At 50.5% G+C, this 27,038-nt stretch overlaps 1 protein-coding gene across 3 annotated transcripts; it reads right to left on the bottom strand.

Moving 5' to 3' along the window:
• Positions 1 to 4,921: 4,921 nt before the first annotated feature.
• On the bottom strand, positions 4,922 to 25,296 carry PSTPIP2 (proline-serine-threonine phosphatase interacting protein 2). 3 transcript variants are annotated; one of them, XM_030257518.4, is made up of 15 exons: positions 25,051 to 25,296; positions 17,563 to 17,663; positions 15,888 to 15,965; positions 14,987 to 15,021; positions 13,420 to 13,526; positions 12,674 to 12,736; positions 11,757 to 11,855; positions 11,533 to 11,578; positions 11,063 to 11,142; positions 9,455 to 9,553; positions 8,850 to 8,946; positions 8,467 to 8,548; positions 7,733 to 7,767; positions 7,389 to 7,426; positions 4,922 to 6,852 (listed from the first exon to the last, which is right to left on the bottom strand). In XM_030257518.4, exons 1-15 carry the CDS (start codon positions 25,270 to 25,272, stop codon positions 6,595 to 6,597), a joined length of 1,440 nt encoding a protein of 479 aa, XP_030113378.3. In that variant the 5' UTR covers positions 25,273 to 25,296; the 3' UTR covers positions 4,922 to 6,594. The 3 variants fall into 3 exon arrangements, with proteins under 3 accessions (XP_030113378.3, XP_030113379.3, XP_030113380.3); XM_030257520.3 differs by having other exon boundaries at positions 6,713 to 6,852; positions 7,369 to 7,426; XM_030257519.4 differs by lacking the exons at positions 11,063 to 11,142; positions 11,533 to 11,578; positions 11,757 to 11,855.
• Positions 25,297 to 27,038: the final 1,742 nt, after the last annotated feature.

Raw genomic sequence — 27,038 nt, 5'->3', positions numbered from 1 at the left:
ACACAGACACTGCGTGGGGACACACAGGCGCTCCTGGGGACACACAGACACTGCGTGGGGACACACAGGCGCTCCTGGGGACACACAGACACTGCGTGGGGACACACAGACACTGCGTGGGGACACACAGACACTGCGTGGGGACACACAGGCGCTCCTGGGTACACACAGACACTGCGTGGGGACACACAGACACTGCGTGGGGACACACAGACACTGCGTGGGGACACACAGACACTGCGTGGGGACACACAGGCGCTCCTGGGGACACACAAACACTGCGTGGGGACACACAGACACTGCGTGGGGACACACAGGCGCTCCTGGGGACACACAGACACTGCGTGGGGACACACAGGCGCTCCTGGGGACACACAGATACTGCGTGGGGACACACAGGCGCTCCTGGGGACACACAGACACTGCGGGGGGACACACAGACGCTCCTGGGGACACACAGACACTGCGTGGGGACACACAGGCGCTCCTGGGGACACACAGACACTGCGGGGGGACACACAGACGCTCCTGGGGACACACAGGCGCTCCTGGGGACACACAGACACTGCGTGGGGACACACAGACACTGCGTGGGGACACACAGACACTGCGTGGGGACACACAGGCGCTCCTGGGGACACACAGACACTGCGTGGGGACACACAGACACTGCGTGGGGACACACAGGCGCTCCTGGGGACACACAGACACTGCGTGGGGACACACAGACACTCGTGGGGACACACAGACTCTGCGTGGGGACACACAGACACTGCGTGGGGACACACAGACACTGCGTGGGGACACACAGGCGCTCCTGGGGACACACAGATACTGCGTGGGGACACACAGGCGCTCCTGGGGACACACAGACACTGCGTGGGGACACACAGACACTGCGTGGGGACACACAGGCGCTCCTGGGGACACACAGACACTGCGTGGGGACACACAGACACTGCGTGGGGACACACAGACACTGCGTGGGGACACACAGACACTGCGTGGGGACACACAGGCGCTCCTGGGGACACACAGACACTGCGTGGGGACACACAGGCGCTCCTGGGGACACGCAGACACTGCGTGGGGACACACAGACACTGCGTGGGGACACACAGACACTGCGTGGGGACACACAGACACTGCGTGGGGACACACAGACACTGCGTGGGGACACACAGGCGCTCCTGGGGACACACAAACACTGCGTGGGGACACACAGACACTGCGTGGGGACACACAGGCGCTCCTGGGGACACACAGACACTGCGTGGGGACACACAGGCGCTCCTGGGGACACACAGACACTGCGTGGGGACACACAGGCGCTCCTGGGGACACACAGACACTGCGGGGGGACACACAGACGCTCCTGGGGACACACAGACACTGCGTGGGGACACACAGGCGCTCCTGGGGACACACAGACACTGCGGGGGGACACACAGACGCTCCTGGGGACACACAGGCGCTCCTGGGGACACACAGACACTGCGTGGGGACACACAGACACTGCGTGGGGACACACAGGCGCTCCTGGGGACACACAGACTCTGCGTGGGGACACACAGACTCTGCGTGGGGACACACAGGCGCTCCTGGGGACACACAGACACTGCGTGGGGACACACAGGCGCTCCTGGGGACACACAGACACTGCGTGGGGACACACAGACACTGCGTGGGGACACACAGACGCTCCTGGGGACACACAGACACTGCGTGGGGACACACAGACACTCGTGGGGACACACAGACTCTGCGTGGGGACACACAGACTCTGCGTGGGGACACACAGACACTGCGTGGGGACACACAGACACTGCGTGGGGACACACAGGCGCTCCTGGGGACACACAGACACTGCGTGGGGACACACAGACACTGCGTGGGGACACACAGGCGCTCTTGGGGACACACAGACACTGCGTGGGGACACACAGGCGCTCCTGGGGACACACAGACACTGCGTGGGGACACACAGACACTGCGTGGGGACACACAGACGCTCCTGGGGACACACAGACTCTGCGTGGGGACACACAGGCGCTCCTGGGGACACACAGACACTGCGTGGGGACACACAGACACTGCGTGGGGACACACAGACACTGCGTGGGGACACACAGGCGCTCCTGGGGACACACAGACACTGCGTGGGGACACACAGACACTGCGTGGGGACACACAGACACTGCGTGGGGACACACAGACACTGCGTGGGGACACACAGACACTGCGTGGGGACACACAGGCGCTCCTGGGGACACACAAACACTGCGTGGGGACACACAGACACTGCGTGGGGACACACAGACGCTCCTGGGGACACACAGACACTGCGTGGGGACACACAGACACTGCGTGGGGACACACAGACGCTCCTGGGGACACACAGACACTGCGTGGGGACACACAGACACTCGTGGGGACACACAGACTCTGCGTGGGGACACACAGACTCTGCGTGGGGACACACAGGCGCTCCTGGGGACACACAGACACTGCGTGGGGACACACAGGCGCTCCTGGGGACACACAGACACTGCATGGGGACACACAGACACTGCGTGGGGACACACAGGCGCTCCTGGGGACACACAGACACTGCGTGGGGACACACAGACACTGCGTGGGGACACACAGACACTGCGTGGGGACACACAGGCGCTCCTGGGGACACACAGACACTGCGTGGGGACACACAGACACTGCGTGGGGACACACAGACACTGCGTGGGGACACACAGACACTGCGTGGGGACACACAGACACTGCGTGGGGACACACAGGCGCTCCTGGGGACACACAAACACTGCGTGGGGACACACAGACACTGCGTGGGGACACACAGACGCTCCTGGGGACACACAGACACTGCGTGGGGACACACAGACACTGCGTGGGGACACACAGACGCTCCTGGGGACACACAGACACTGCGTGGGGACACACAGACACTCGTGGGGACACACAGACTCTGCGTGGGGACACACAGACTCTGCGTGGGGACACACAGGCGCTCCTGGGGACACACAGACACTGCGTGGGGACACACAGGCGCTCCTGGGGACACACAGACACTGCATGGGGACACACAGACACTGCGTGGGGACACACAGGCGCTCCTGGGGACACACAGACACTGCGTGGGGACACACAGACACTGCGTGGGGACACACAGGCGCTCCTGGGGACACACAGACACTGCGTGGGGACACACAGGCGCTCCTGGGGACACACAGACACTGCGGGGGGACACACAGACACTCGTGGGGACACACAGACTCTGCGTGGGGACACACAGACTCTGCGTGGGGACACACAGACACTGCGTGGGGACACACAGACGCTCCTGGGGACACACAGACTCTGCGTGGGGACACACAGGCGCTCCTGGGGACACACAGACACTGCGTGGGGACACACAGACACTGCGTGGGGACACACAGGCACTCCTGGGGACACACAGACACTGCGTGGGGACACACAGACACTCCATGGGGACACTTAGACCGCACATTGGGTCACACAAGCCACCCATGGTACACACAGAGTGCCCATGGGATCACACAAAGTGTCCATGGGGACACAGCATCCCTAGGGACTCACAGAGCAGCCATGGCAACTGACAGACCATCCATGGAGACACACAGAGCATCCATAGGGACTCACATAGTGTCCATGAGGACACACAAAGCATCCACAGGGACTCACAAAGTATCCATGGGCACACAGACCATCTATGGGGACCACACAGAGCATCCTTAGGTTAATTGGGTCTGCTGTAGGGACACAGAAAGCAGCCCTAGGGACCCACAGATTGTCCATAAAGACTGAGACACTCCATGGATGACCAGGGCCCACTATAGGGACCCAGAGATCATCCAGAGAGACATAAAAACTATCCATTGGGACTGACAGGGGACAAACAGACCTTCCACAGGGACACACAGACTGCTGCAGGGACCCATAGACTGCCCAGAGAGACTTACAGACACTCTGTAGTGAACCAGAGACTGCTACAGGGACTCAAAGACTATCCATAGGGCCAACCCAACCTTCTGCTATAGGGAATGTGGGATGAGAAGCCAAGCCCCCACTAGATGGGGAGTATAAGGTCACTTCTGTCTGCCCCAGGCATGAGACACCTCCAGCACAGCAGAAATGATGGCTCAGCACCAGACCAGGAACTTCTGTCCCTCAGAGCCCTGTCCTGGCACTCAGCCATCCCCCAGAGAAGCCAGAGCAGGGCCCAAGCCCCCAAGGCCCATGGGGAGCAGGAGTGACTTCTCCCAGTGCCCAGGAGGATGAGCCCCCCCAGAGCTCAGTGGCACTTTGCAGAACACATCACAGTCCTGTTAATGGGCTTGAACAGGTCTCTCTGTGGGACCTAGGGCTTGAGAAGTCTTTACATTACTAGCATAACCTGGAATATGTAGTATCTATGGGAAAGGTAAACTGTATGTGGAGAAGGGGGAAACCTTTCCCAGCACCCCGATTTTGGGATTACTTCTGTGCTTTTAGTAAATGTGCAATTTTAGCCTCACTGGGCACCTCTAGATCCAGAAAAGCCAAACAGCATCTATTGTGCTCAGTCAGTGGAAAAATCCCAGAAAAGAAACCATACAAGTTTTTGCATAGCAGACACTCCTCCAGGGCAAACAGCCCTGCCTGGTCTGCAGCTCATGGCTAATCATAAGCACTTCCCATGCCATTCTCTTTTGGGGTGTTTTCTTCCACTGCTGTGTTGGTATTGAGCAAGGACTGAAATAAAGGCTAAGCAAGGATGTGATCTTGTAGGTTTCCATCCAGGAGAGACTAGGATGCTTTGCATGGATCCCAAACCCATCCCCAACAGAAAGTGAACACGACAACTTTAAAAAAGAATGCATATCCAGAACACAAGACTCAAAACTTATTTTTTAAAATATATATTTATAGAACTAAGACTACAGCAGGCTCCTTCAGAAGAGCATTTGTATCCTTGGTCTTTCAGAAATAAATATTCCTTGCCATGTGCACTCTGCACAGCTCACTGTGAGGCAGCAGGGCAGATGTTAGAGCTCATTGTCTTCTTCCCCACACAGATAAATCCAATAAAAACCCTAAGGACTGGTGGGCTGAGGCACCTGCTGAAGCCATGCAGATTCAACTTGAAAAACATCATAAAAACAACAAATCCTGTTGCTCCAGGTTAGTGACCTGGCACCAGGTTTAGACAGATAAACTCTGTGTTTATCCCCATGTCCTGTGTTCTGTATCCAGTGAAATAAGGCAGTGAGGAGCAGTGAAGCAGCACTGCACACAGGAACATCAGAGAGACCAGCAGCCCTGAGGCACATAAGCTTCTGAATCATAGCCATAATCGTATCTATATATGCGGCAACAACAAGTGCAAGAGCTTTCTGGAGATGTGGTCAGAAAAACAAGTTTCATGCTCGATTAGTAGATAATTTTGTTTCCAGTGGTGCATAGTCAGAACAAGTCAGAAGTTTAGAGAATCACAGAGGTTAATTAAATCATAGAATCAGAGAATCCCAAGATAGTTTGCATAGGGAGGGACCTTAAAGACCACCTAGTTCTGATGCCTTAAGATTTTAGCTTTTATATTTTTCATATATTTGTAATCCTGCAATTATCTAGGATATAACTCTAAACTCCATATAAAGTGTTAACTACTGCTTTCCCATTTTGGTCAGACTAAACAATTCCTCTCTAGGCCTTGGAATCAAGTACACCTCACTGTCTCAGGCCCTGAGAAATGTAAACAAAAGTGAGTTGAGGGGCAGCAAACTTGGGGTAAATAACTTAATTACCTGAAGCTGTAATTGGAAGATCAATCCCCCAGTATGCAAATACACAAAACTTAGAAAAATATTAAGATCTGTGACACACTGTCCTTTTTTTTGGGTGTAGCCTCTGAGGGGGGTTTGTCTGCCCAAAATGTACCTGAAGGCCCTTCAATAAATGTAACCACTTTTTATTCCCTCAATTTTGTCTGGCCATTGTTTTTAGGTAGTCCCAGAAAGGCATCAGTTCCAACTCGCAGGGACATTTTCCACTAGACCAGATTGCTCCAGGCTCCATCCAGCCTGGTCTCTAGACCTTACCAGGGACAACCTGATAAACCTATAACCTAAAAACCCTCATCAGAGAGGCGGCCAGCAGAGTTGAATAAACTGCTTCAGATCCTTCCTGGGAACTCCCAGCAGGTTGGATGTGACACAGCCCCTCCCTGAGGGGATGCAGATCAGCTTCCAGTGTCAGCAGTTAAGCATGAAGCACAGCTACAGCTAAGCCAGATATTCGGTGCAACTGCTGGTGCCCTCTAAGATTTCTGAGAGATATCAGTAAAATTTGACCTAAATGACAAGTTTAATCCCCACTAATGAAAGACTTCAGGTATAGGCAAGAGCCTTTAGGAACAGGCAAAACCTGAGATCTGAGAGGGATGCACATACCCTGAACAGAAGCCAGCAAGCCCAAAGCATCTTGCAGCACTCCTCCTAGCACATACAACTTTTTGGTTATATAGAGACTGGGAGGCCCCACATTAACTAGATGGCCGCACTTTAGAAGAACTTCAAATCAAAACCTCTTTCTGACACAGATGATGCCTGCGTCTGGTCCTTTTCTTCCTGGAATGTGAAGATCCATCCAAGGAGTTTGCTGATCACCCGCATAGATTTTTAGTAAGCACTTTCTGAATGTACAAATAATTATTGTAGTCCTCAAATATTCTCTTGAAAAGCAGAAGCACTTCATCTCTGTGTGTCTGGGAATTACTGAAAATGCCATCTCTACCACGCTGGTCAGACCAACAGTGTCTTCTGCCTTCTGGAAAACCTAGAGAACAGGATCAACAATGTCTAAACCACAGCTACAGCTCAGACAAGCAATGGGAGGGCTGACAGGAGCATCACTTCCAATCAGTCACCTCAAAATGTCATTCCTTAATCAATGGCCTATGTTTCTCCACTGTCCCTCCTCTGTGTAGATTCATCTCATATTAATCCTTTCTTACAGAATCCCAGAATGGTTTTGGTTGGAACGGACCATCAGGACCATCTAATTCCAACCCCCATGGCATGGACAGGGACACCTTCCACTATCCCAGATTGCTCCAAGCCCCATCCAACCTGGCCTGGAACACTTCCAGGTATGGGGCAGTCGCAGCTTGTCTGGGCAGCCTGAGCCAGGGCCTCACCACACTCACAGGGAAGAATTTCTCCTTTCTAGCTGACCTAAATCTACACTCTCTTAGTATAAACCTTTCCTCCTTGTCATACTACTATCTGCCCAGGTAAAAAATTCCTCCCCCTCTTTCATTTAAGCATCATTCAATCAAAAGTGGGTACTTACTGTGACTGTTAGAAACGTACCAAGCTGTAGCCATCAACTGTGGCATAATCAGGCTCCCCTGAAACACAGAGCACATAAAATCCCCTCAGGTTTCCCATGAGAAGTGCTTATTATGTGGCTTTAAACAGAGCAGAAGCACCACACACTGGCCATCCATGTCAAAGGGATGGGATGCCAGAGTGAATGAGGCTCAAGCTAGACTGGGAGAGCTGGGACTGTTCACTTGGAGAAGAGAAGGCTCCAAGGAGACCTTAAGAGTTCCTTACAGTGCCTACAGGGGGTCCAAGGGAGCTGGAAAGGGACTTTGGGCAAGGGCTGAATTGACAGCTCCCATAGCCAGAAAGCCCATGAAGCAGTAACTCACCTGGTGCACTGGTCGGGGTGGGCAGAGGTCCCCTCCTGCACAGAAGAAAGCACAGAGCTGAGGATCGGCATGGCTAAGGGACTCCCTTTGCCCTGGTTCTGCACCCCCCAGTTCCCCTCCCCAGAGCTGGTGAGAGGGAAGGAGGTCTGGCCAGCCTGGGCTTTACGGAGACCTGACAAAGCAAGTCAAGGCGGGGTCACCACCCACATCCCACTTGGCAAACACGGGAATTGAACCTGACACAGTGGAGAAGAGGAAAAAATAACCAGAGAGCACTGACTCGGAAAAATTCACAAGTGAGCCTCAGGGCATGTCTCTGTACATGCCTTTGCCCAGAGTGAGACATCAGGAAGCCATAATTGTACATGACTCCTCTCTCAGTGTGGCAGCCAAAGTGGCAATTCATCCTTAGCATAAGTCTTGGCCCCAGTCATCATCTTGCCCCCGACAGAAAAATCCTTCACTGTGTCCTCTCTGCCCAGCTTCTGTCCCACGAGAGTGAATCCAGCTCTGCAGCTCCTCCCTCCACCCACAAATGCTTTTAGCTCTCCTCAGATCTCCTCCTGTGATCTGTCTTGGTGACAGGTCACACCAAGAGCCAAGCAAGCAAGTATTTTCCTCTAATACCCTTAACTTAAGCTTCCAATTGACTGAAAGGAATAAAATATGCCTGTTTCGGAGGAGCAAGCATCATCTGCAATAAAAATTGCAGTTGTACATATTACACACCTTACCTTGGTATAGGTACAGGAGCTGGACTTCTCACAGGAGTCACATTTCTCTGGGCATTATAGTAGTTTTCATAAACAACAGGCGCTAGGAAAAGTTGACAGTACTGAAGTACAAGCTTCTTACAAACATAAAATACTTGATATACCAGCATTCAGCTGCTAAGTCTTTCTCCTCTCCAAGAAAATGCTTGATAGGAAACTAAAAAAAATTTGAGACTATGATCTCCAGGAGTTGTCAAAAGTGGCAGAGACTAGTGTTGCAAGGCACCGAATGAAATGCAAAATGAGTGTTTTCTGCCCACAAAATGATGCTAACCAGAGCAGCTAGCTCCATGAGGAGTACAGAGCAGTCAGCACTACTTTCTGAGATTCTATTAAGCTCTTACCTGGAGCCAAACTTCCAGTTTTGCGTAAATTTACAAAAAAGTCAACATCCTTCTCAATGCTGCACATTTCCAAACTCTTGCGGATTTCCTCATATTTCTGCAAAAGGGAAATAAAGCGCTTTGTATACATCAGGTCAAAAAACAAGGCTTTTTCCCAATTGCTTACCACACATAGGGTGAAAGCCCAGTACTCACACAAGCTTCAGTGTCAAGGGAATAACAAAATCCCAGAACAGTTTGGATTGGAAAGGAACTTTAAAGCCCATCCCATTCTACTCCTTGCCATGGACAGGACACCTTCCACTAGATCAGATTGCTCCAAGTCCAGACCAACCTAGCCTTGGACATTTCCAGGGATGGAGCAACCACAGCTTCTCTGGCAAACCTGTGCCAGGGCCTCACCACCCTCAAAAAATGTGGAAATCCCAGAGAAAACCCCATTTGCAAGAGTTTTGGCCAATCGTTCTGCTTGCCCACTAAATGCTGGTGTCTGTGGTTATTCATGGGCCACAGCCCAACCCAGATGTAACATAGCTTAGTGCCCAGGAAAAAAAAGTTAGGCTTTGCTTTCTACAAAGAAAAAGGAAGGTTTTCAGTTGAGGTACCTCATCATTCTGGACACAGCCCAGGGAGAGCTGGTTGACATGGAGCCAGAGGGCATTACGGAAATAGTTGATCCGCTCGCACTCCTGAGTCTCAAAGAACTGAAACAACACAGACAAAACTGTCCATAACATCTTCAAAACAAGGACAAATTTCTTTTGTCCTGACTGCTTCTCACCCCCATGTGCCACAGCAAAGCTAACTGCCAGGAGCAGTTGGTGTTTGTTTTCTGCAGAAAACTAGGAAGCCATGAGGCCTCCAGCTTGCCCAGAGAAGCAACCAGGTAATTCAAAGGTGAGGACTAAGCTTGGAAAATCTGCAAGACTAATGTGGAGGAGATCACCCAGCACATTTCTGCCTCTGGGGAGACCAAGCCAGCTTCCTAAAGGCAATACTTTTGAATTGCAGAGCAATTTTAAAAAGCCACTGGGGATGTATGAAAACAGAGGTATTTGTTTCTCTCCTGCCTAGCCCTTTTTCAAGTAAGTTTAAATCCTTTTGAAATCTGCTGTCCAGTACACCTCAATTTCACATGCTTTTACACATTTCCATGAACATCCACAGACCTTTGCAACACATGGAGAGGAAAACTTCCACATCATCCATCAGTGAAAGTGAAACTGCTGCTTTCCACACCCCAGCACAGAATCATTAGGGTTCGAAAAGCTGTCTAAGAACATTAAGTCCAACCACTAACCCAGCACTGCCAAGCCACCACTAAACTGTGTCCCCATCTTAGAGGCTTCTAAAGAAGGCACCAAAAGCACACCAGCACAGAGACATCCACGCACACTACATGAAACAGACAGAAAATTCAGTTCAAATGGGAAAATTAGAATAGCAGCCTGAAGAGAGGTAACTTGGAAGGGATCAGCACAGCTGGGGATGGGAAAGCTGGTTGCAAGCCTGAAGCAGATCTGGGATAAAATCTGTCTTTGCAGTTTCTGTCCATTCCTCAGTCACAGATCACACACCAGCAGCAGAGCTACTGCTCAGCCCTCTTGCTACAAGTCTGAAATTCCCCAGTGTGTGCTGGAAATCCCAGAGAAATCCCCAGTGCTGGACCACTTCCCTCTGAGGCAGTCTGCTTCAGGCTGATATACCCACTCAGAGGGGTTCCCATACTACTCCATGGTCTGTGAGACACAAGATGAAGTGCTCTTGGCACAGTATGCATGTGGAGATGGCTCCACCTGCATCCCCAGCCACCACCAGCCTCTGCTGAAAAGTAATGTAAAGTCTTCCAGAGTTTCAGACAGCCTTCTGAGCAACAAAAGAGTAGTTGAGGCTCCAGGACATACTGGAGTATACAGAGGTGACCACAGCTGTTCAAGATGACACACTTGCAAGCAGGTAGTGGGCAAAAATGTCACTACTTTGACTCTGTCAATTTTAGAAGGTGGTGGAAAAATTAAGAGCAGAAATCTTGAAGCAGTGGGGTTTTGAATCCAGAAGCCAATGCTTGAGACACACAAGCATTTTTGTATTCCTCTGGCTTCACTGCCAGAGGAATAAAAAAACAGCAAATCTGCACTGTCCCTGAGCCCTGCAGTCAGGATTGCAAACCCAGAGGACCAGGCTCCCATGTGCAGGTGTTTAGGGGCATTTACCTCGCAAGCTTTGATGTGCTCATTCTGCCACTCATCCCGGATCTTCTCCATTGTGGTCACACACTGCTGGTAACTCCTGTCTGTGAGACAAATCATATTTTGGCCGAAGGTGTCTCTGCCCATGGCAGAGGGGTTGGAATGAGACAACCTTTAAGGTCCCTTTCAATTTTATGATTCTGTGATTCTATGATTAACAGTCATTAAAAAATCCCTTCACTAGAAGGTAATTCTAGGGCTAGGGAAAAGGCTGGAAAGGATGGGAGATCAGGGATAAAGCAGAAGGATATGGCTTTAGTGGGCTCATGTAGGCTTCTCCAGGGACATTGCCCACTGCTGCTATCTTGGGCATGTGTTTCCAAGGAGTCATGCCTAAGACTTGGAGCTCACCCAAGAACCATGCCACGGCTTCACAACCCACTGCCCCTAGAAACACTGCCCTCGCCCTCCCAACACGGCCTTTCCACACTCACCAGTATCCTCCAGTGCTGATTTTGTCTGAGCCAGCTTCAGAAACAGCTGCCAAAAATGGGAGAGACGAGGAAGGTGGAGAAGAGGCTGGGTGCATCACCAATAGCACTGCAGCCCCGCTGGGGAGCATCACCAGTCTCCCCATCTCACCTCAAAACCCAGAGGTGGGACAAGAGCTGTGAGGCATGAGAGCTGCAAGAAAAGACATCCCTTTCCCCTCCTATACCTTCTCCTGCTGCTTCTGCGTGACCAGGTTGGCGTTGCGGTGCACAGCCTGCTCTGCCTCGTCCTTGTCCCGGCAGCGCTGCTCGTACAGACGCTTGGCCTAGGACAGACACCAAACACAGCTTGTGGGGAGGCCTTGGGGGAGAGCTCAGCCTGAGAGGGAGCAGACTGCCTGCAGAGCAGGGAATGGCACAGAAGGTGCCTGCAGCTTGGGGAAAGCCTTGCAAGGTAGGCTGCTCTTGGATTACAGTGAAAAGCTTCTGGCAATCGAGGCCATGTCCAGAGATGGGCTGGGGAACAGGCAGGAGCGTAAGTTCTATGAGAAGCAGCTGAGAGAGCTGGGAAAGGGGCTCAGCCTGGAGAAAAGGAGGCTCAGGGGGACCTTTAGGCTCTGCACAACTCCCTGACAGGATGGGGCAGCCAGATGGGGGTTGGGCTCTACTCTCAGGGAACAAGGGAGAAGAGGAGAGGAAGTGGCCTCAGGTTGCATCAGAGGAGGTTTGGAGTATATGTTCAGAGAGACTTCTTCACAGAAAGAGTTTTCATGCCCTGGGCAGTGGTGCAGTCACCATCCACAGAAATGCTCCAAAAAGGTGTGGATGTGGCACTTGGGGAGAAGGGTTAGTGGTGGGCTTGGCAGTGTTGGGCAAATGGTTGGACTAAAGCATCTTAGAGGCTTTTCCAACCTGAATAATTCTCTGACTCTAACCCATTTGTATCCAACCCTGCAAGGCTACCAGTGGCGCGCTCTTCACTGCTTCTGTGCACACCCTGCACACCACTCACACAGACACAGCATCAAGAGTCACAGCAGAGGAGGAAAGCCCTTCTCATTTAAGCCTGTCCCAATGCTCTGTGTGGGTGTGTGTAAGCAGCATCAAACCCACATGGCATGAAACAGCAGCACATTTGCTTTACCTCCATGGTCTTCTTGTACTGAAGATTCCTGTTTTTGTGAATTGCCTCCATTATCAGCTCTATCTGTGAAGACAACAGACCTGGGGTCAGCACATCACTGACCATCAAAGCTCCAGGACACACTGTGTCTCAGAAGAGGAAGAGCCACAGACCACGCTGAGACGTGTTTAAAGACCTTCATCCACCCAAATCATCTTCACAAAACTGATCTTTTGTGCTTCTGCCTAAGACTTGAATTGTAGCCAATTGTAGCCTTTGTGTAGGCGAAGGTGCTCTACAAACTAAATCCCAGCAATATATACTACTGAATCACCTCCCCAGACTCTGGCAAAACTGGGAAGCCCATTCCCCTCTGCTAGGTCCAAACCAGTCTCTGGTTCTACCAGTTTTCCCTGGTTTTCCAGACAAAGGAATCTCAAGCCAGAAGTTAAAAGGCTTGGCCATTTTAGCAGCCCCTATGAAGATCATACAGCACTATAAACAAATGTTTTAAAAACATTCCAGCGCTGTGGCTGGCCCCAAAACACACACAGAGAAGATGTGGAAGTGAGAAGAAGGAAGTTGGAGGTTACTACACAGTTCAACACAGTTACAACACATAAGAAAGAGCCCAATACTTCCCAGCAGCACAGGCAGTGGGGGCGCGGCAGGGGCTGGGACATGGCATGAGGCAGCACCAGGATCAGCCCCTTGCTGGGGCAGGATCAATACCCTGCAGGAAGGTACATCTCCCTGGGGTGCCTGACCTTTTTCCGATGTAGCTTTTGCTTTTCCCTGAAATCCTCCATCTTCTTTGCTTCCTCCCGAAGGGTTTGCGCCAGCTGGATATGACCTTGTCCCACATTGTCTACCTCTGCAAAGAGAAAACAAATTCAATATTTTTATATCTGTATATATATTCCTGAAGAGACTGCACCTCAAGTCAACTTAGAGCATACCACACATCCCCTTTCAGAAATGTGAAACCAGCTTTTTTGAAGCAGCCTCCAAGCAGTGTTCACCAAGGTAATTATCAGTCCTGCTGGGACCCGCTCCCCAGTTTGAGAAAACTCTCCCCCTCATGCAGGTAAATCTAGGCATGTTTCAACACATTGCATTGCCCCAGGCCAGCAGGCAACAGAAAAATGAAGGCTAAAACAATCTCAGGCTCCTCTGGCTGACGGCGAGCAGCCACACTGTGAAACACCGCTCCAGGATCCACCAAGGCAACGGAGCCAAATGGCAGCTCCCAATTCAACCCCCAAAGCTGCTCCAAACCCACAGCTATGAATTGTCAGCAGTGGTGAGGGCAGAGCCATGTTAGGGAGGTCCACAGGGGCAGCAAAGAAACCTGGATCGGGCAAGGGATGGACTGGGCACAGGGTAGCAGAGTGCTCACCCTCCAGGTTCCATCTGATGGTACCATGGTAGGATGTGACACAAGACAATGTACAGGGGCCAAAGCACCATCTTTTAGATGCTCCAGTTAGAATCACACAATCATTTAGATTGTAAAAACCCTCTTAAGATCATCAAGTTCAACCATTCCCCCAGCACTGCCAAGGCCAAGGCCACCACTAACCCATGTCCCCAAGTGCCACATCCATATGGTTTTTTAATCGCTCTGGGGATGGGAACTCCCCCACTGCCCTGTGTCAGGGCTGGACAACTTTTTCCATGAGAAAATTTCCCCAATATCCAATCTAAACCTGTCCTGGCCCAGCCTGAGGCCATTAACTCTCCTCCTGTCCCTGTTCCCTGGGAGCAGAGCCCGACTCCCCCAGCTGTACCCTCCTGGCAGGGAGATGTGCAGAGCCACAAGGTCCCCCCTGAGCCTCCTTTTCTCCAGGCTGAGCCCCTTTCCAGCTCTCTCAACCCTTCCTGGGATTCCAGCCCCTTCCCAGCTCCATTTTCTTCCCTGGACATGCCCCAGCCCCTCAATGTCCTTGTTCTAAGTGCCCAAAGCTGTCCCAGATTCAAGATATGAGTTACAGTGTCTCTGTGAAGAGGACAAGCCTGTCCAACAAACTCCAGATGAGCTTCCTGTGCACCGCTTCCTATGGATAACATAAATATGACCTCTGAGCTGCAGCCAGACCTGAAAGCCCAAGAGATCCCAAAATGATGCCCTGTGGGTCTCCTGTCCCACACATGTCCTGGACCACTTAGTCTCAAACACCACACACTGGGATGTACCAGGCCAGCAGCAGTAAAGCCTTTGCCTGGCCTCAGCACTGCACAGATTTAGAGATTTCTCTGATATTTTCTTCCCAAGCAGTTGCCTTCAGGATTTAACACTGCCAAGTGTCCTGGCAAACATGAAGAATTACTTACGTTGCTTGAAAACATCGAGGGATCTCTTCAGTGTGCTGAAAAACACAGGCAGGGCATTAAAAAGGGTGGAGAAGCACAGCCAGCCACAGGCATCAACAGAGCACCTCTTCCAAAACAGAACTCTCTCAACAATGGCCAAAGTACCTCAAAGCACATTTACTCACCCTTTTAGTACCTCCACTTTTTCCCCTCTCACCGGGTACAACACAGTTCACTTGGTTTGACACCTACTTTACATCTTTCTGAGCACTGGATGCAATTAAAAATTCAAAGTTTCATGACAAATGTTTCTGTCAACCTCCTAAAACTATAATTTGGAACAATTTCAACATGGTGCATTTGCCAGTGGTTGGAAAAATAGGAAACTTTTCCCCCTATCAATATCGCCCAGTAAAGATGGCAGAAACATTTTAAGTAACACCTCAATATGCAAGTAAAGTAAGTAAATGACCAGGGCATGTAAAAAGTACAGAAATAAAAGAGGAAGCAGAAGGCACTGAGGGTCACTTGGGAAATGGAACAAACCATGGTGGCCACAGCATGCTGGGCTCTAAAGATGTGCATGGTTTGAGTAAAGGAAGTACCTGTACTTCCCTCTGGCTACAAACCTGTCCGGGAGTAACCCAAGGTCTCATGATCCCCATCTTTCTGCTGACCCACCAGCCCACACCCCCCTGAGCATCTACAGTGCTTTGGTTAATCTGTGGCTAAGGGGAATTTGGTGGGCTCCAACTCAAAGCCAATTAGAACCCAACTGGGCACTTCTCATTCTTGAGAATGATTTCAGCTCATTTTCTGAATGCATCAATCACATTTCAATTCTGTTTTGTCTCATAGTTTCCTTCCTTCTCTTCCTCCTTCACTGCTTCAGGGACACACATAAAAGCAACTGTGAACTTACTTCAGCTCTGTCTGTCCACAGGGCTTCTTCTTCGACAAGTTAATGAGCTCCTTGCCATATTTTTCTTCTATAATTGCTCTGTTGAGGAAAGAGAGACATCAAAGAGAGAAAACATTGATTGGTTTGGGTTGAAAGAGACCCAAAAAGCTCATTCAGTTCTACCCTTTGCCCTGGGAAGGGACACCTTCCACTACCCCAAGGTGCAACATGGCTTTAGACACTTGCAGGATGGGGCAGCCACAACTGCTCTGGAAAACCTGTACCAGAGAGGGTCCCACCACTCTCACAGCCAAGAATTCCTTCCCAATATCCCATCTAGCTCTGCTCTCTGTCAATGTGTGGCAATAAGTACTCTCTGTACTTGGCACTAATCCTTGGGGAGAGCATCTGAAAAAGAGACCAGATCTCATGAGGTGAAATAAATAACATCTTTGAGGGACCATATTGAAAGAAAGGAAGGAGGAAAAGCCAGCTCCTGTGTTGCAGTGTAAGAATAACCAGTTCTCTGCAGCTGCTTTGAAATCACTACAGACAACCAGGGCTGGAATTGCTTGGTCAAATGTAGTTCTCTCTCTGTGGCCAGCAGAAAGGAACAAGTACTGCTGGAGGCTGCCATTAGAACATCTACTGGATAAAACAAATAACTTTCTAAAATACCTTAAATACTAACACAGATGGATACCCCTGTGTGGCTGATTTCTGGAGTTTGGCAGTGGAATTCACCTACCTTAACTCTAAAAACCCCAAAAGCTAATAGGGAAATTGAAAAAAAAAATGTATTATAGATGGATTTTTTTTTAATATCTAACAACATTCCCATGAACTTTGAGACAAAACATCCAGCAGGCACATTCTCCATAGATGGAACTGTGTAACAGCCGTGCTGGACAACTGGGCCAGGTCCAGAGAGTGGCAAATCCAGGTCCAGCCCCTCTGATCTCCTCCTAGCCAGATACTTCAGTGCAACCTACACCTCCTTCAAGACCAAAGAGGGCACAGGGTGTAAAGGAGCCTTTTGCACTCTGCATTGTCATGGATGAGTGAAACTTGGTTCTCAGGGTCTACTTCCTCATGTGGAAGGTCAAAATTTTCCTGGAACGTGGGATTACAGCCTGAACAGAGGTAGGTGCATTAGACACTTTTAAGTGCAGTTCTCCTCCGGTTCATCCCCATTTTGTTTGTTCTAGGATGCTCTGTACCAAGTCATGCAGTCAGAGGTTGGTTTTCCCAGCTGTCATTACCAAAATGACATTCATTCAATGTACAGTGTTCTACACTAGATATGTGCTCTTCATATTTAGCCACTGCTAACCAGGTGAACCATAAAGGTAAAATACATAGCCAGATGTATTTTATACATCACCAGCCACACAATCTCTGCTTATGTTATCTCCTCTGATTAATAATAGCAGTACCTAACCCTACCACTTCTTAACACTGAATCTGTGGGGTGTTCATAATGTACTGAGACAAAGAAAGGACAAAGCCATGTCTCTCCTAGGCCAAGATCTTCTAACCTGATCTTCTGCAAGTCAAACAGCAAGGAACTCCATGGGACAGCATTTAAAGTCAGTGAAACATGGCATAAATCAAACTGGGAATACCAGGAGAAGGAGTAGTGCCACAGCACCATTCCCAGGCTCAACCCAACCTGTTGTCAGAGGCAGCTCCCTACCTTTCCTTCAGAAAGTCTTCAAACTCTTTGCAGTTCTTCCTGCCATCATTCAGATGCTGAATGATGCTGTCATAGCCAACTGTGCTGGTCAGATCCGTGCTCTGAAAACACAGGAACAGGAGTCATGTCCTTGTCAGTGCAATGCATGGCCACTAGCACCTCCTGAGGCATTTGCACAGGCCATGGCTCAGTGGGAGCAAGCATGCAAGTGCCTCTTTATGAAATAAAATCTTTTATTTTAGGGGTGGGAGACACTCCAGAATGAGAACAATGGTGGCAATTAGAGACAAGGTACATCTATGCCACCCACACTTGCCATAGACTTATGAAGGGTCATTTTCTTCGTATATTGCACGGATGCTTGTAGAAAAAAAGAAAAATGAAAGAAAACGGAAAAGGAAAAGGAAAAGGAAAAGGAAAAGGAAAAGGAAAAGGAAAAGGAAAAGGAAAAGGAAAAGGAAAAGGAAAAGGAAAAGGAAAAGGAAAAGGAAAAGGAAAAGGAAAAGGAAAAGGAAAAGGAAAAGGAAAAGGAAAAGGAAAAGGAAAAGGAAAAGGAAAAGGAAAAGGAAAAGGAGCAATTATGTAGGCTGACTTACTCTGCCCCATTCTTTCCCCATTCCTGTGCATGGCTGCAGAAAAGGAAGCAATAGTAGGAGCAGGAAATAAAAGCCACGAAAGGTTATCAAGAAACCTGAAGAAGATAGTGGCAGGATGGAGAGATTCAGCAAATGGTTCAAAGCCAGCACAATAGTATGTAGAGATCTGGCATAACAGTGTGGGCAGCAGAAGAGAGGATGTTGCAAGAATTTATTCCTGGTACAATAAAGGAGAAGGAACAGGGCTGGTATTTGTGATAAAGGAACAGTTTAATTAAGTGGAATTCCCTATTCAAGTACTTGACTGTCAGTGATCAGAAAGCAGGAAGTGAAGGAGAGATGTGGTGGAGTGGGACTGGCAGAAAATCCACAGCTACCCCAGATCAGCTTTGCATGGGTGTGGACAAGACTGTGGAGCAGGACCTAAGCAGAAACCAAACTTCCTTTACAAAGTACAAATGTCCCTCCAAGATGAGGTTAGTGAGGTTAGTACTGATAAACCCACAACCAGTTCTCAGGTTCTCCACATCTTCACTAACCGGGTCTGTGAAAAGGAAACACTACACTGAGTCAGGCAAAACACAGGAACAGCCTCACTTGAATTCCTATCCTCACTTTCAAAGGACACAAAATGGATGCAAAGCACAACTACTGGCCATTTTAAGCCCAGGCAGGAGGGAGGGTCAGAGCCCCATCACTGCACGTCCAGGGGCACCCGGAAGCTCCTGCATCCCGCTCTGCTGACTGGCACACTTGGGCTCTCTGTGCCAGGCAGAAGGGTCAAGGGGAAAACTGTGCACACATCAATAGTGTGCACTAAGCTCCTTGTTTTATCACTCTTCCTTATACAGTAAAAGGATTTAATTCCAGCACATGTGTGTTTCCTAAGCACCTAAGGCAGGACCAGACATCAGAGTGCAAGGTGTTATATAAAACACAGAATCACACAATTGTTTAAGTTGGAAAAACCCTCCGAGATCATCGAGTCTAAACATTCCCCAGCACTGCCAAACCATTCACCTACCCATGTCCCATTTATATGGCTTTTGAATTCCTTCATGTGACTTTTCCATGGGAGGAATTCCCGGCCCAGATGGAGCTGGGCAGGATTGCATGGTGTCAAATCAGCCTTTGCAGATGGGACTAGAAATGGGGGTGAAGGACACCGGGAATGGCTTCCACTGTCAGAGGGCGGGGACAGATGGGATATTGGGAAGGAATTGTTCCCTGTGAGGGTGGGAAGACCCTGGCACAGGTTTCCCAGAGCAGCTGTGGCTGCCCCTGGATCCCTGGAAGTGTCCAAGGCCAGGTGGGATGGGGCTTGGAGGGTTCACAGGACATGCAACTCCCTTTGCTTCCTGATTTGCTGCCTGGATTTACACCCAATGGACTCACTAACGAGAAGGAATTTGTGTGCTGCTTGTGATGTTTTGGGGTTTGGCTACACTTTCAGCCAAAAGTGGAGCTAAAATGCTCAGCTGAGGATGGGAAAGCACGTCATAATCCTGTCTGAGTCACAGCAAACTGCTGAGCTTGACACTTCCTATCCCAATTTACACAGAAAACCCCTGCAGACACACACCCTGTGAAGAAAATGACAGTGGAGAAATGTTTCAATTAGAAAAGTCCTCTAAGACTGTGAAGTCCAACCATTCCCCAGCATTGCCCACTCCACCACAAATCCATCTCCCCAAGTACCACATCCACATGGCTTTAAAATCGCTCTATGGATGGAGACTTTCCTACTGCCCGGGGCAGCATGTTGCAAGGATTAATAACCGTTGCCATGAAGAAATTTTCTCTTACATCCAATCCAAACATCACTTGACACAATCTAAGGCCGTTCCCTCTCCTCCTGTCGCTGCTCCCTGGGAGCAGAGCCGGACTCCCCCGGCTGTCCCCTCCTGGCAGGGAGATGTGCAGAGCCACAAGGTCCCCCTGAGCCTCCTTTTCTCCAGGCTGAGCCCCTTTCCAGCTCCCTCAGCCCCTCCTGGGGCTCCAGCCCCTTCCCCAGCTCCCTTCCCTGCCCTGGACACACTCCAGCCCCTCAGTGTCTCCCCTGTCCTGAGGGCCCAGAGCTGTCCCCAGCACTGGAGGTGCCCCAGCAGTGCCAGCACAGGGACGGGCACTGCCCTGGGCTGTGTCACACCCTGGCTGGGACAGCCCAGGGGCCATTGGCCTCTTGCCCCCTGGGCACCCTGGGCTCGTGTCCAGCTGCTGGCACCAGCACCCCCAGGGCCTTTCCCAAAGGGTCCTTTCCCTTTCCAGCCCCTCTGCTCCAGCCTGGAGCTCCAGGGGTTGGGTGACCCAAGCACAAGGTCCGCCACTTACTGCCCCTCACACCACTGACCTCAGCCCATTGCAGATCCCTCTGCAGAGCCTTCCTGCCCTCCACCTGTCTGTCCAACCTTCCCAAACCGAAAGGTTTGGTGCTCTGCACATATTCATGGACCACCTCTAGAAAGATCTGTATTTATTCCAACTCTCACTTTGTTTTCTCAGCCTGCTAAGAGGAATGCACCAGAAGCTGGTGACTATTTTAGGAGCTGGAAACACCGTGCAACTGTAGCTGGCCATGCTGTCCTTGCTCACAATCAGTGCAGCCTCAAAATCGCTCAGGGTCTGCAGAAGTTACTGAGACGAAGAGAAGTGCTTTATGCTGATCCCTGCAGGGAGCAGGGTGAGGAGAGGCTGCACAAAGCTGCAGCTCCTCCCCAACCCACAACCAGGAGGGTACAACAGGACGAACAAAACTCATTGCAGGGAGGAAAAGGCCTCGCTGCAAATCCACCCACCTAGGAGCAGCATCCTGCAGAAAGCAGCTTTTTGATTAGTAATTTTCCATTTGAAGTTTCCTTCCCCTATGCCAGCACCTTCCCTGCTCGTCCCAGAGACACCAAAAGCAATGGGCTGTTCTGCCTTGATGCGACTACTTCTTCCCACAAATCCCACCTTTTTCCTTTGAGACAAGGACCTGGGGATTTCACAATGCTGCTGCTAAGTTCCACCAAGCCAGTGCCCATTTGGAGAAGGACAAGCAGGGGAAAGGGGAAGTGAAACAGCCACTATCAGTCAGCAGCCAGCGAATAAACCCAGGAACCCAGGGCTGCATCCCCCCAGCCACAGGCTGTTTTAGCAGCATCACTAAAACCACTGCAGGGAGCAGAGCACTGTCCCATTGAAGGTAAAATGACCAAAATTTCACTCTGTTTAGCCCACAGATCAGAATAAGAGCAGTTGTTAGCATTATTGTTATTTCTATTTTTACCATGTGACCAAAGTGAACTGCTGAGACCCAAGGCTGTTGCTACCTGAAATATGTGCGAGAACAGGCTTATGGAAAACAAGGCATATACTAAGAAAATGAAAAAAGTGAAAGAAAAGACCTCACATAGTGAAAGAAGAAGTGCAGATTGCAAAAACGAATGAAAACAAAATGTCAGGCTTGCCCAACTCATGGCAATAACTACAGGCAGGGCAAGGGCGAACAAACATGAGCTTTGGGGTATTTTTGTTTTTGCACAGTTCCCTCACAGGCAGGCAGCTCCCTCACAGGCCTGTGAGAGTGAGTGACATGGGAGTCAGAGCACTCAGGGTAAAAATTGTTCAGCTTCAGGCATATCTCAACTTCAATCCCTGAGCAAGCAGGAGCTGCAGTGGGGTGCCAAGGAGCAAACATCTTTATTCAAGAAAATTCATCATCTTGTCTTCAGACCCAAGAGCATGAACAAACTTCAGAACAGAGAGCCAAGTGGGCCTGTGTTTTCCTGACAGAGCACATCAGGAATATCACACCTTCAGTTCCAGTGAGGAACAGGGACCATTGCAGAAGCAGACACAGCACCCACCGAAGGAACCAGAACTGCTGAGGTTTAAAACTAAATTAGTCCCCAGGCGAGGCTGGAAGCACAGTCCTGCTATCCCGACAGAGCAAAGGGTGGGCTGCAGCTTAACCTAAAATCACAGAATCCAAGAATGGTTCAGATTGTCAGGGACCTTAAACCTCATCCCATTCCACCATTCCACGCCCTGCCATGGGCAGGGACACCTCCCACTGTCCCAGGTTGCTCCAAGCCCTGTACAACCTGGCCTTGGATGCTTCCAGGGATCCAGGGGCAGCCACAGCTGCACTGGGAAACCTGTGCCAAGGCCTCCCCACTCTCACCCTTACTATCATATTCCCACAAAGAAATTTGGAGGTCATCACTCACAACCAGTCACAGTTCAAAGCTGGATGATCCAATACCAAAACTGGCCTAGGTTTTAAGAGTTTGCACATTTTTTAGACTTTGTCCCATCAGTTGGAGCATACTTCTCCTGGAGCACTCCCACAGAACCCTCCTTCTTATCAGGCTGTCCTAACCACTGAGAAACTTGCTCCCGTCAGAGTAACATACATTATCTAGGGATAATACATACTTGCTCCCATCAGAGTAACATACAGTATCTAGGGATTCTGCAGGTAGAATGGAATGATCAGTTAACTTGGGAGGGGGCGGGGCGGGAAGACATGGATATTTTGTTGGACCAGCAGATCTGAAGCTGAACTAGCCTCACCACTAGAGAGCAATGTATGGCAGCATCTGCCACTGGCCCAGCATCACGCCACAATGGCCATCTTGGTCTCACCTTGTCTGACAGGTGAAGAACATACAGAAGACAAAAGTTGTGCCTTGCCAAGCTCTTTGTAATGATAGGATAAAAAATGATGGTTTTAAACAAAAAGACAGGAGATTCGTATTAAATACGGGGAAGTAACTGTTTGGATTGTTTATGACTTAGGGTATTAAAACACCAGCACAGGTTACCCACACAAGCTATGGCTACATCATCCCTGGAAGTATTCCAAGCCAGGTTGGACAGGGCACAGAGCAACCTGGTCTCATGGAATGTGTCCCTGACCACAGCAGAGTGGTGGACTAGATGGTTTGTAAGGTCTTTCCCAACTCAAACTGCTCAATATTTCTATGACTATAAGAAATCACTTGTTTCAGCAAAGACTTCTTCTATTTTTGCCTTACGCAAAGCAATCTAAGAGGAAAATTGCAGGAGGAAGTGCTTGCCCACTCACAGCACACGGCAGCAGGTGGAAGCTGGATGTGCAGCCCTCCACATTCATCTTGATTTGTTTTTTTTCCTTCCTATCCTTATTCACCCCTCCTCCCAGGCCTCACAGCTGATGCACAGTCACCAGTACATGGTGTGGCAGCTGCTTGGGGTGGTACTTGCCTTTTCCATGGGCCCGGTGACCACAGAAGGGCCTCAGTTTCTCCACTGAGTCACATCCATCACATTCCCATCCAACCTCCACCCCAGCTGCCTGCCTCAGGCACATTTCCTTGGTGAGGGGCCCTGGAGCACACAGGTTTCAGAAAGGACAAAGCCCAGGAAAAATGCCTGGCAGCACCAGTGGTTTAGAGCTCAGCAAGAAGCACGAATTATTCAGAAAATAGTCATGTTCACAGTAGAAGTGGTCAAGCAGAGATGAGTGCCCCACACAACACCCCAGATCCTCCTTGTCTTGGGAGCTGGAGACTGTTCCTGTCTTGGTGTTCTCTCCCACTGAGCCCCCTCCACCAAAATCCTCCATCAAAAAACACCACACCTCTGCTGGAGAGGAACAAACCAGGCAGAAACAGCCAAAGTCAGCCCTGCAGTGAGAAGGTCTTCTTCAATCCAGTGTGCCACAGAGGCACAGCAAACCCTGCCTGCTCAGCCTTTCTCTGGCATCACACTTGTTCCTCCAGCCCAGGGGGTGCTGCCACCACCCTCAAAACCTGCCCTCTGCATCTGCAAAGCAAAGGGAGCACTGTGGAAAACTTCAGTGTAACAAACAGCTGGGAAGCAGCTGCCAGATGCAAAGTTGGCTTTATTCTCAACAACAGGTTTGACATCTGTGTGGGATTTATGTATTCAACACCATGCCAGTTAACTCGTTAATGAGGCTGAGTGAGGCTCTACACTTATTCCTTAACACTCAGGAGTCCCAAACCTGGTGCCAGCTCTCCCTGGGGCCTCTGCTTCTCTCCCACATCCTACAAGACGGGAGCTGCTTCGAGGCAACACCTGGGAAGCCCCAAGCACCATTTACAGATGAGGATTTTCAGCTCCAAAGGACCAAATTTGGTAATTTACTTCCTAGTTGCCAATACCTAGAATGAAGGTCCACCACCAGAGGAACTGAGTAGCCACAGAGCTTAAGCTTTGCAGCAGATATGTGGGTTTCCTGCACTTCTCCTTTTATAAAAGCATAATTCAGACAGAAAAGAATAAATTGTGGTTTTCCCCAAACTGGGTTTTCCTCCATGGCTCAACAGCTGGCAGTAGCACCACACCAAGTGACTTGCTCCTAGATTAGGTCCACATCAAAAGAACATTTTTTACCATGCTGTCTTTAAGTAGTTCACCGATAACAAATTAATGATATCAAACCCTTCAGCCTGGCACTGACTTCCTCCAGTAAGGCAGTAGTCACTTGCCGGCATTATTTTGGCTGCATGGAGCAGGCTGTAAAACCACAACTCTCAAGACATGCATGGTGGGCAGTGCCTGCCAGGGATCACAGAATCCCAGAATGTTTGGGACCTTAATGAACAGTTCATTCCACCTCCTGCCACGAGCAGGAACACCTTCCACTATTCCAGGCTCCTCCAAGCCCTGTGCAACCTGGCCTTAGACACTTCCAAAGATGGGGCAGCCACAGCTACTCTGGGCAACCTGTGCCAGTTTTCTATCGACCCAGAGCACGCAGCAAAGTCACCCCACGACCACGACCGTTGGCTCTGGAGCCAACTCTAACCAGAGAGCAGTGATCCCTCCACCTCTAGCTGTGTCCCCCCGGCACCGGCTGCCTCTGCCCCCGCTGTCTCGGTCCCGCCGTGCTCCCACTCACCCAGAAGTTGTCCCTGAACCGCGCCTCCCGCATCCTGCTGCCGCCGCCGCCGCACTCCGCCGCTCCCGGCCCGGCCCGGCCCGGCCCGCGGAGTCTCCTCCCACGCACGGGTGCTCCCGCCCCGGGATGCCCGCGGGTCGAGGAGCGGGACGTACTGCAGCAGGCGGGTGGGGCCGGCGGGGAAGGGAGGCTCGGAATCAGCGCGCCATGGGACAAACCCATCCGCGACGGCCGATCCCGCTGAGCCGCGCGGCTTCCCCAGGGAAAGACGGAGCGCAGCGGAAGCATCTCGACCGGCAGCTGCACAGCCGTGCAGTACCCTGCCCTCCCGGCTCGGAGCTTCAGGGATACTTTGGGAAGGTTTCATGGAATCATAGAATTGCTGAGGTTGCAAAAGGCCTCCAAGGTCATCCAGGCCAACCCTTCGCCCAGCACTACCAAGCCCACCCATGTCCCATACATCCAAATCCACAGGACTTTTTAATCCGAGAATGAGGACTTCACCACTGCCCTGGGAAGCCTGTGCTAAGGCAGGCAAACTCTCCAGGTCAGGAAACTCTTAATATTCAGTCTAAACCTATACTGGCACAGGTGCAGGCTGTTGCCTGTCCTGTCCCTGTTCCCTGGGAGCAGAGCCCGACTCTCCCCGCAGCTGTCCAATCCTGTCGGGAGTTGTACAGAGCCACAAGGTCCCCCCTGAGCCTCCATTTCTCCAGCCCCTTCCCCAGTCACTCCTGAACATACACAACTCTCCTTCACCACACATATCCCTGTGTCACATAATGTATTACGGGCCATTGCCTGACACAAGGCACTCCAGGAGGGACCTCTGAGCAACGCTTGGAAAATATGAAAGCAAAGATTGGACACTATGTATTGAAATGCCACAATCACACCCACCACACTCAATTGCTGCCTCTGCTTGAACACAGGGACAGCTAAAACACTACAGTAGTGCAAAAAAAGGCACTTTAAACTTACTGAAATAAGTCTGCTCAGTTGTAACCTGAGGCTGATTTAGGCAGACTAACCCTGTGTGTAGCCTCTCCCAGCACAAGAGAGCACAAAACATCACCATGAATCCATGCCATCGAGCACCTAAATGGGCTCCAAAAGAGCTGGAGAGGCACTTTGGATATGGGCACAAAGTAACAGAGCAAGGGAGAAGTGCAGGGATAGATGGGATGTTGGGTGGAGACTCTTCCCAGAGAAGATGGTGAGGCCAGGGCACAGGTTTCCCAGAGCAACTGTGGCTCCCCACACCTGGCAATGTCCAAGGCCAGGCTGGATGGGCTTGGAGCAGCCTGGGAGCAGGTGCCCTGCCCACAGCAGCAGGTGAACATAGATGATCTTTACAGTCCATTTCAAACCAAACCACTGTGATTCTGTGATCCACTCTCCACTTTCCAGCTTCCCAGCGCTTGGCTGGGGCAGCCCACAGCACCACTCAGGAACATTTACCTTAGATTACTAGAAAAAATACATCTCTGTTTTGAACTAAGATACTTTTGAGCTCGGGACTTTCCAACTACAGCAACACATAAGTGAAACAGGGCACAGGAACATCAAGTAGCAACCAGGGTTTAGTCACTGAGCAGAGAGTCACAAGCTGTAAAAGCTTCCTGGAAGGAATATGATGTTGGACAGATCAGAGTGGAAATATTCCACAGCAGTATTCCCTCATACCTGTGAGGCTCCCCAGCCACCTCTTCTGGGGCTGTGGGGTAAAAGAAACAAGATAGTGAAAGACCAAAGGTACGCACAGGATCCTCCTCCTGGAGTACAGCACTAACTGCTCCCAAAAACATTATCTGCCATCTCTGGATTTCAAGTGTGTGTTTATTTTTGCCCAGTAGTCCAGAGCCCACTCTCTCAAAGGACTCAGGCCATTAACAAGAGAAGCTTGTTAGCCTGAACCGCATGAGAATGTTTCCAGCTGCCTGTAACTCCACAGCTGGACTGGGAGGCAGGACACTGCTGTACAGGAA

The sequence above is a fragment of the Taeniopygia guttata genome, chromosome Z, assembly GCF_048771995.1.
Source record: "Taeniopygia guttata chromosome Z, bTaeGut7.mat, whole genome shotgun sequence".
In the NCBI taxonomy this organism is placed as follows: Eukaryota; Metazoa; Chordata; class Aves; order Passeriformes; family Estrildidae; genus Taeniopygia; species Taeniopygia guttata.
Note: the sequence above shows the minus strand (reverse complement) of the source record. Positions and strands in the feature narration are given on the sequence as shown.

Bases quoted from the DNA above. Each gene is read 5' to 3' on its own strand.
- PSTPIP2 (XM_030257518.4), bottom strand. From the start codon at position 25,272: ATGGGTTTGTCCCATGGCGCGCTGATTCCGAGCCTCCCTTCCCCGCCG. The intron at 15,022-15,887 runs GTAAGTTCACAG...TGTGTTTTTCAG, and splicing joins TGTGGACAGACAGAGCTGAA to CACACTGAAGAGATCCCTCG. The intron at 11,143-11,532 runs GTGAGTGTGGAA...TTTGTCTCACAG, and splicing joins ATCAGCACTGGAGGATACTG to ACAGGAGTTACCAGCAGTGT.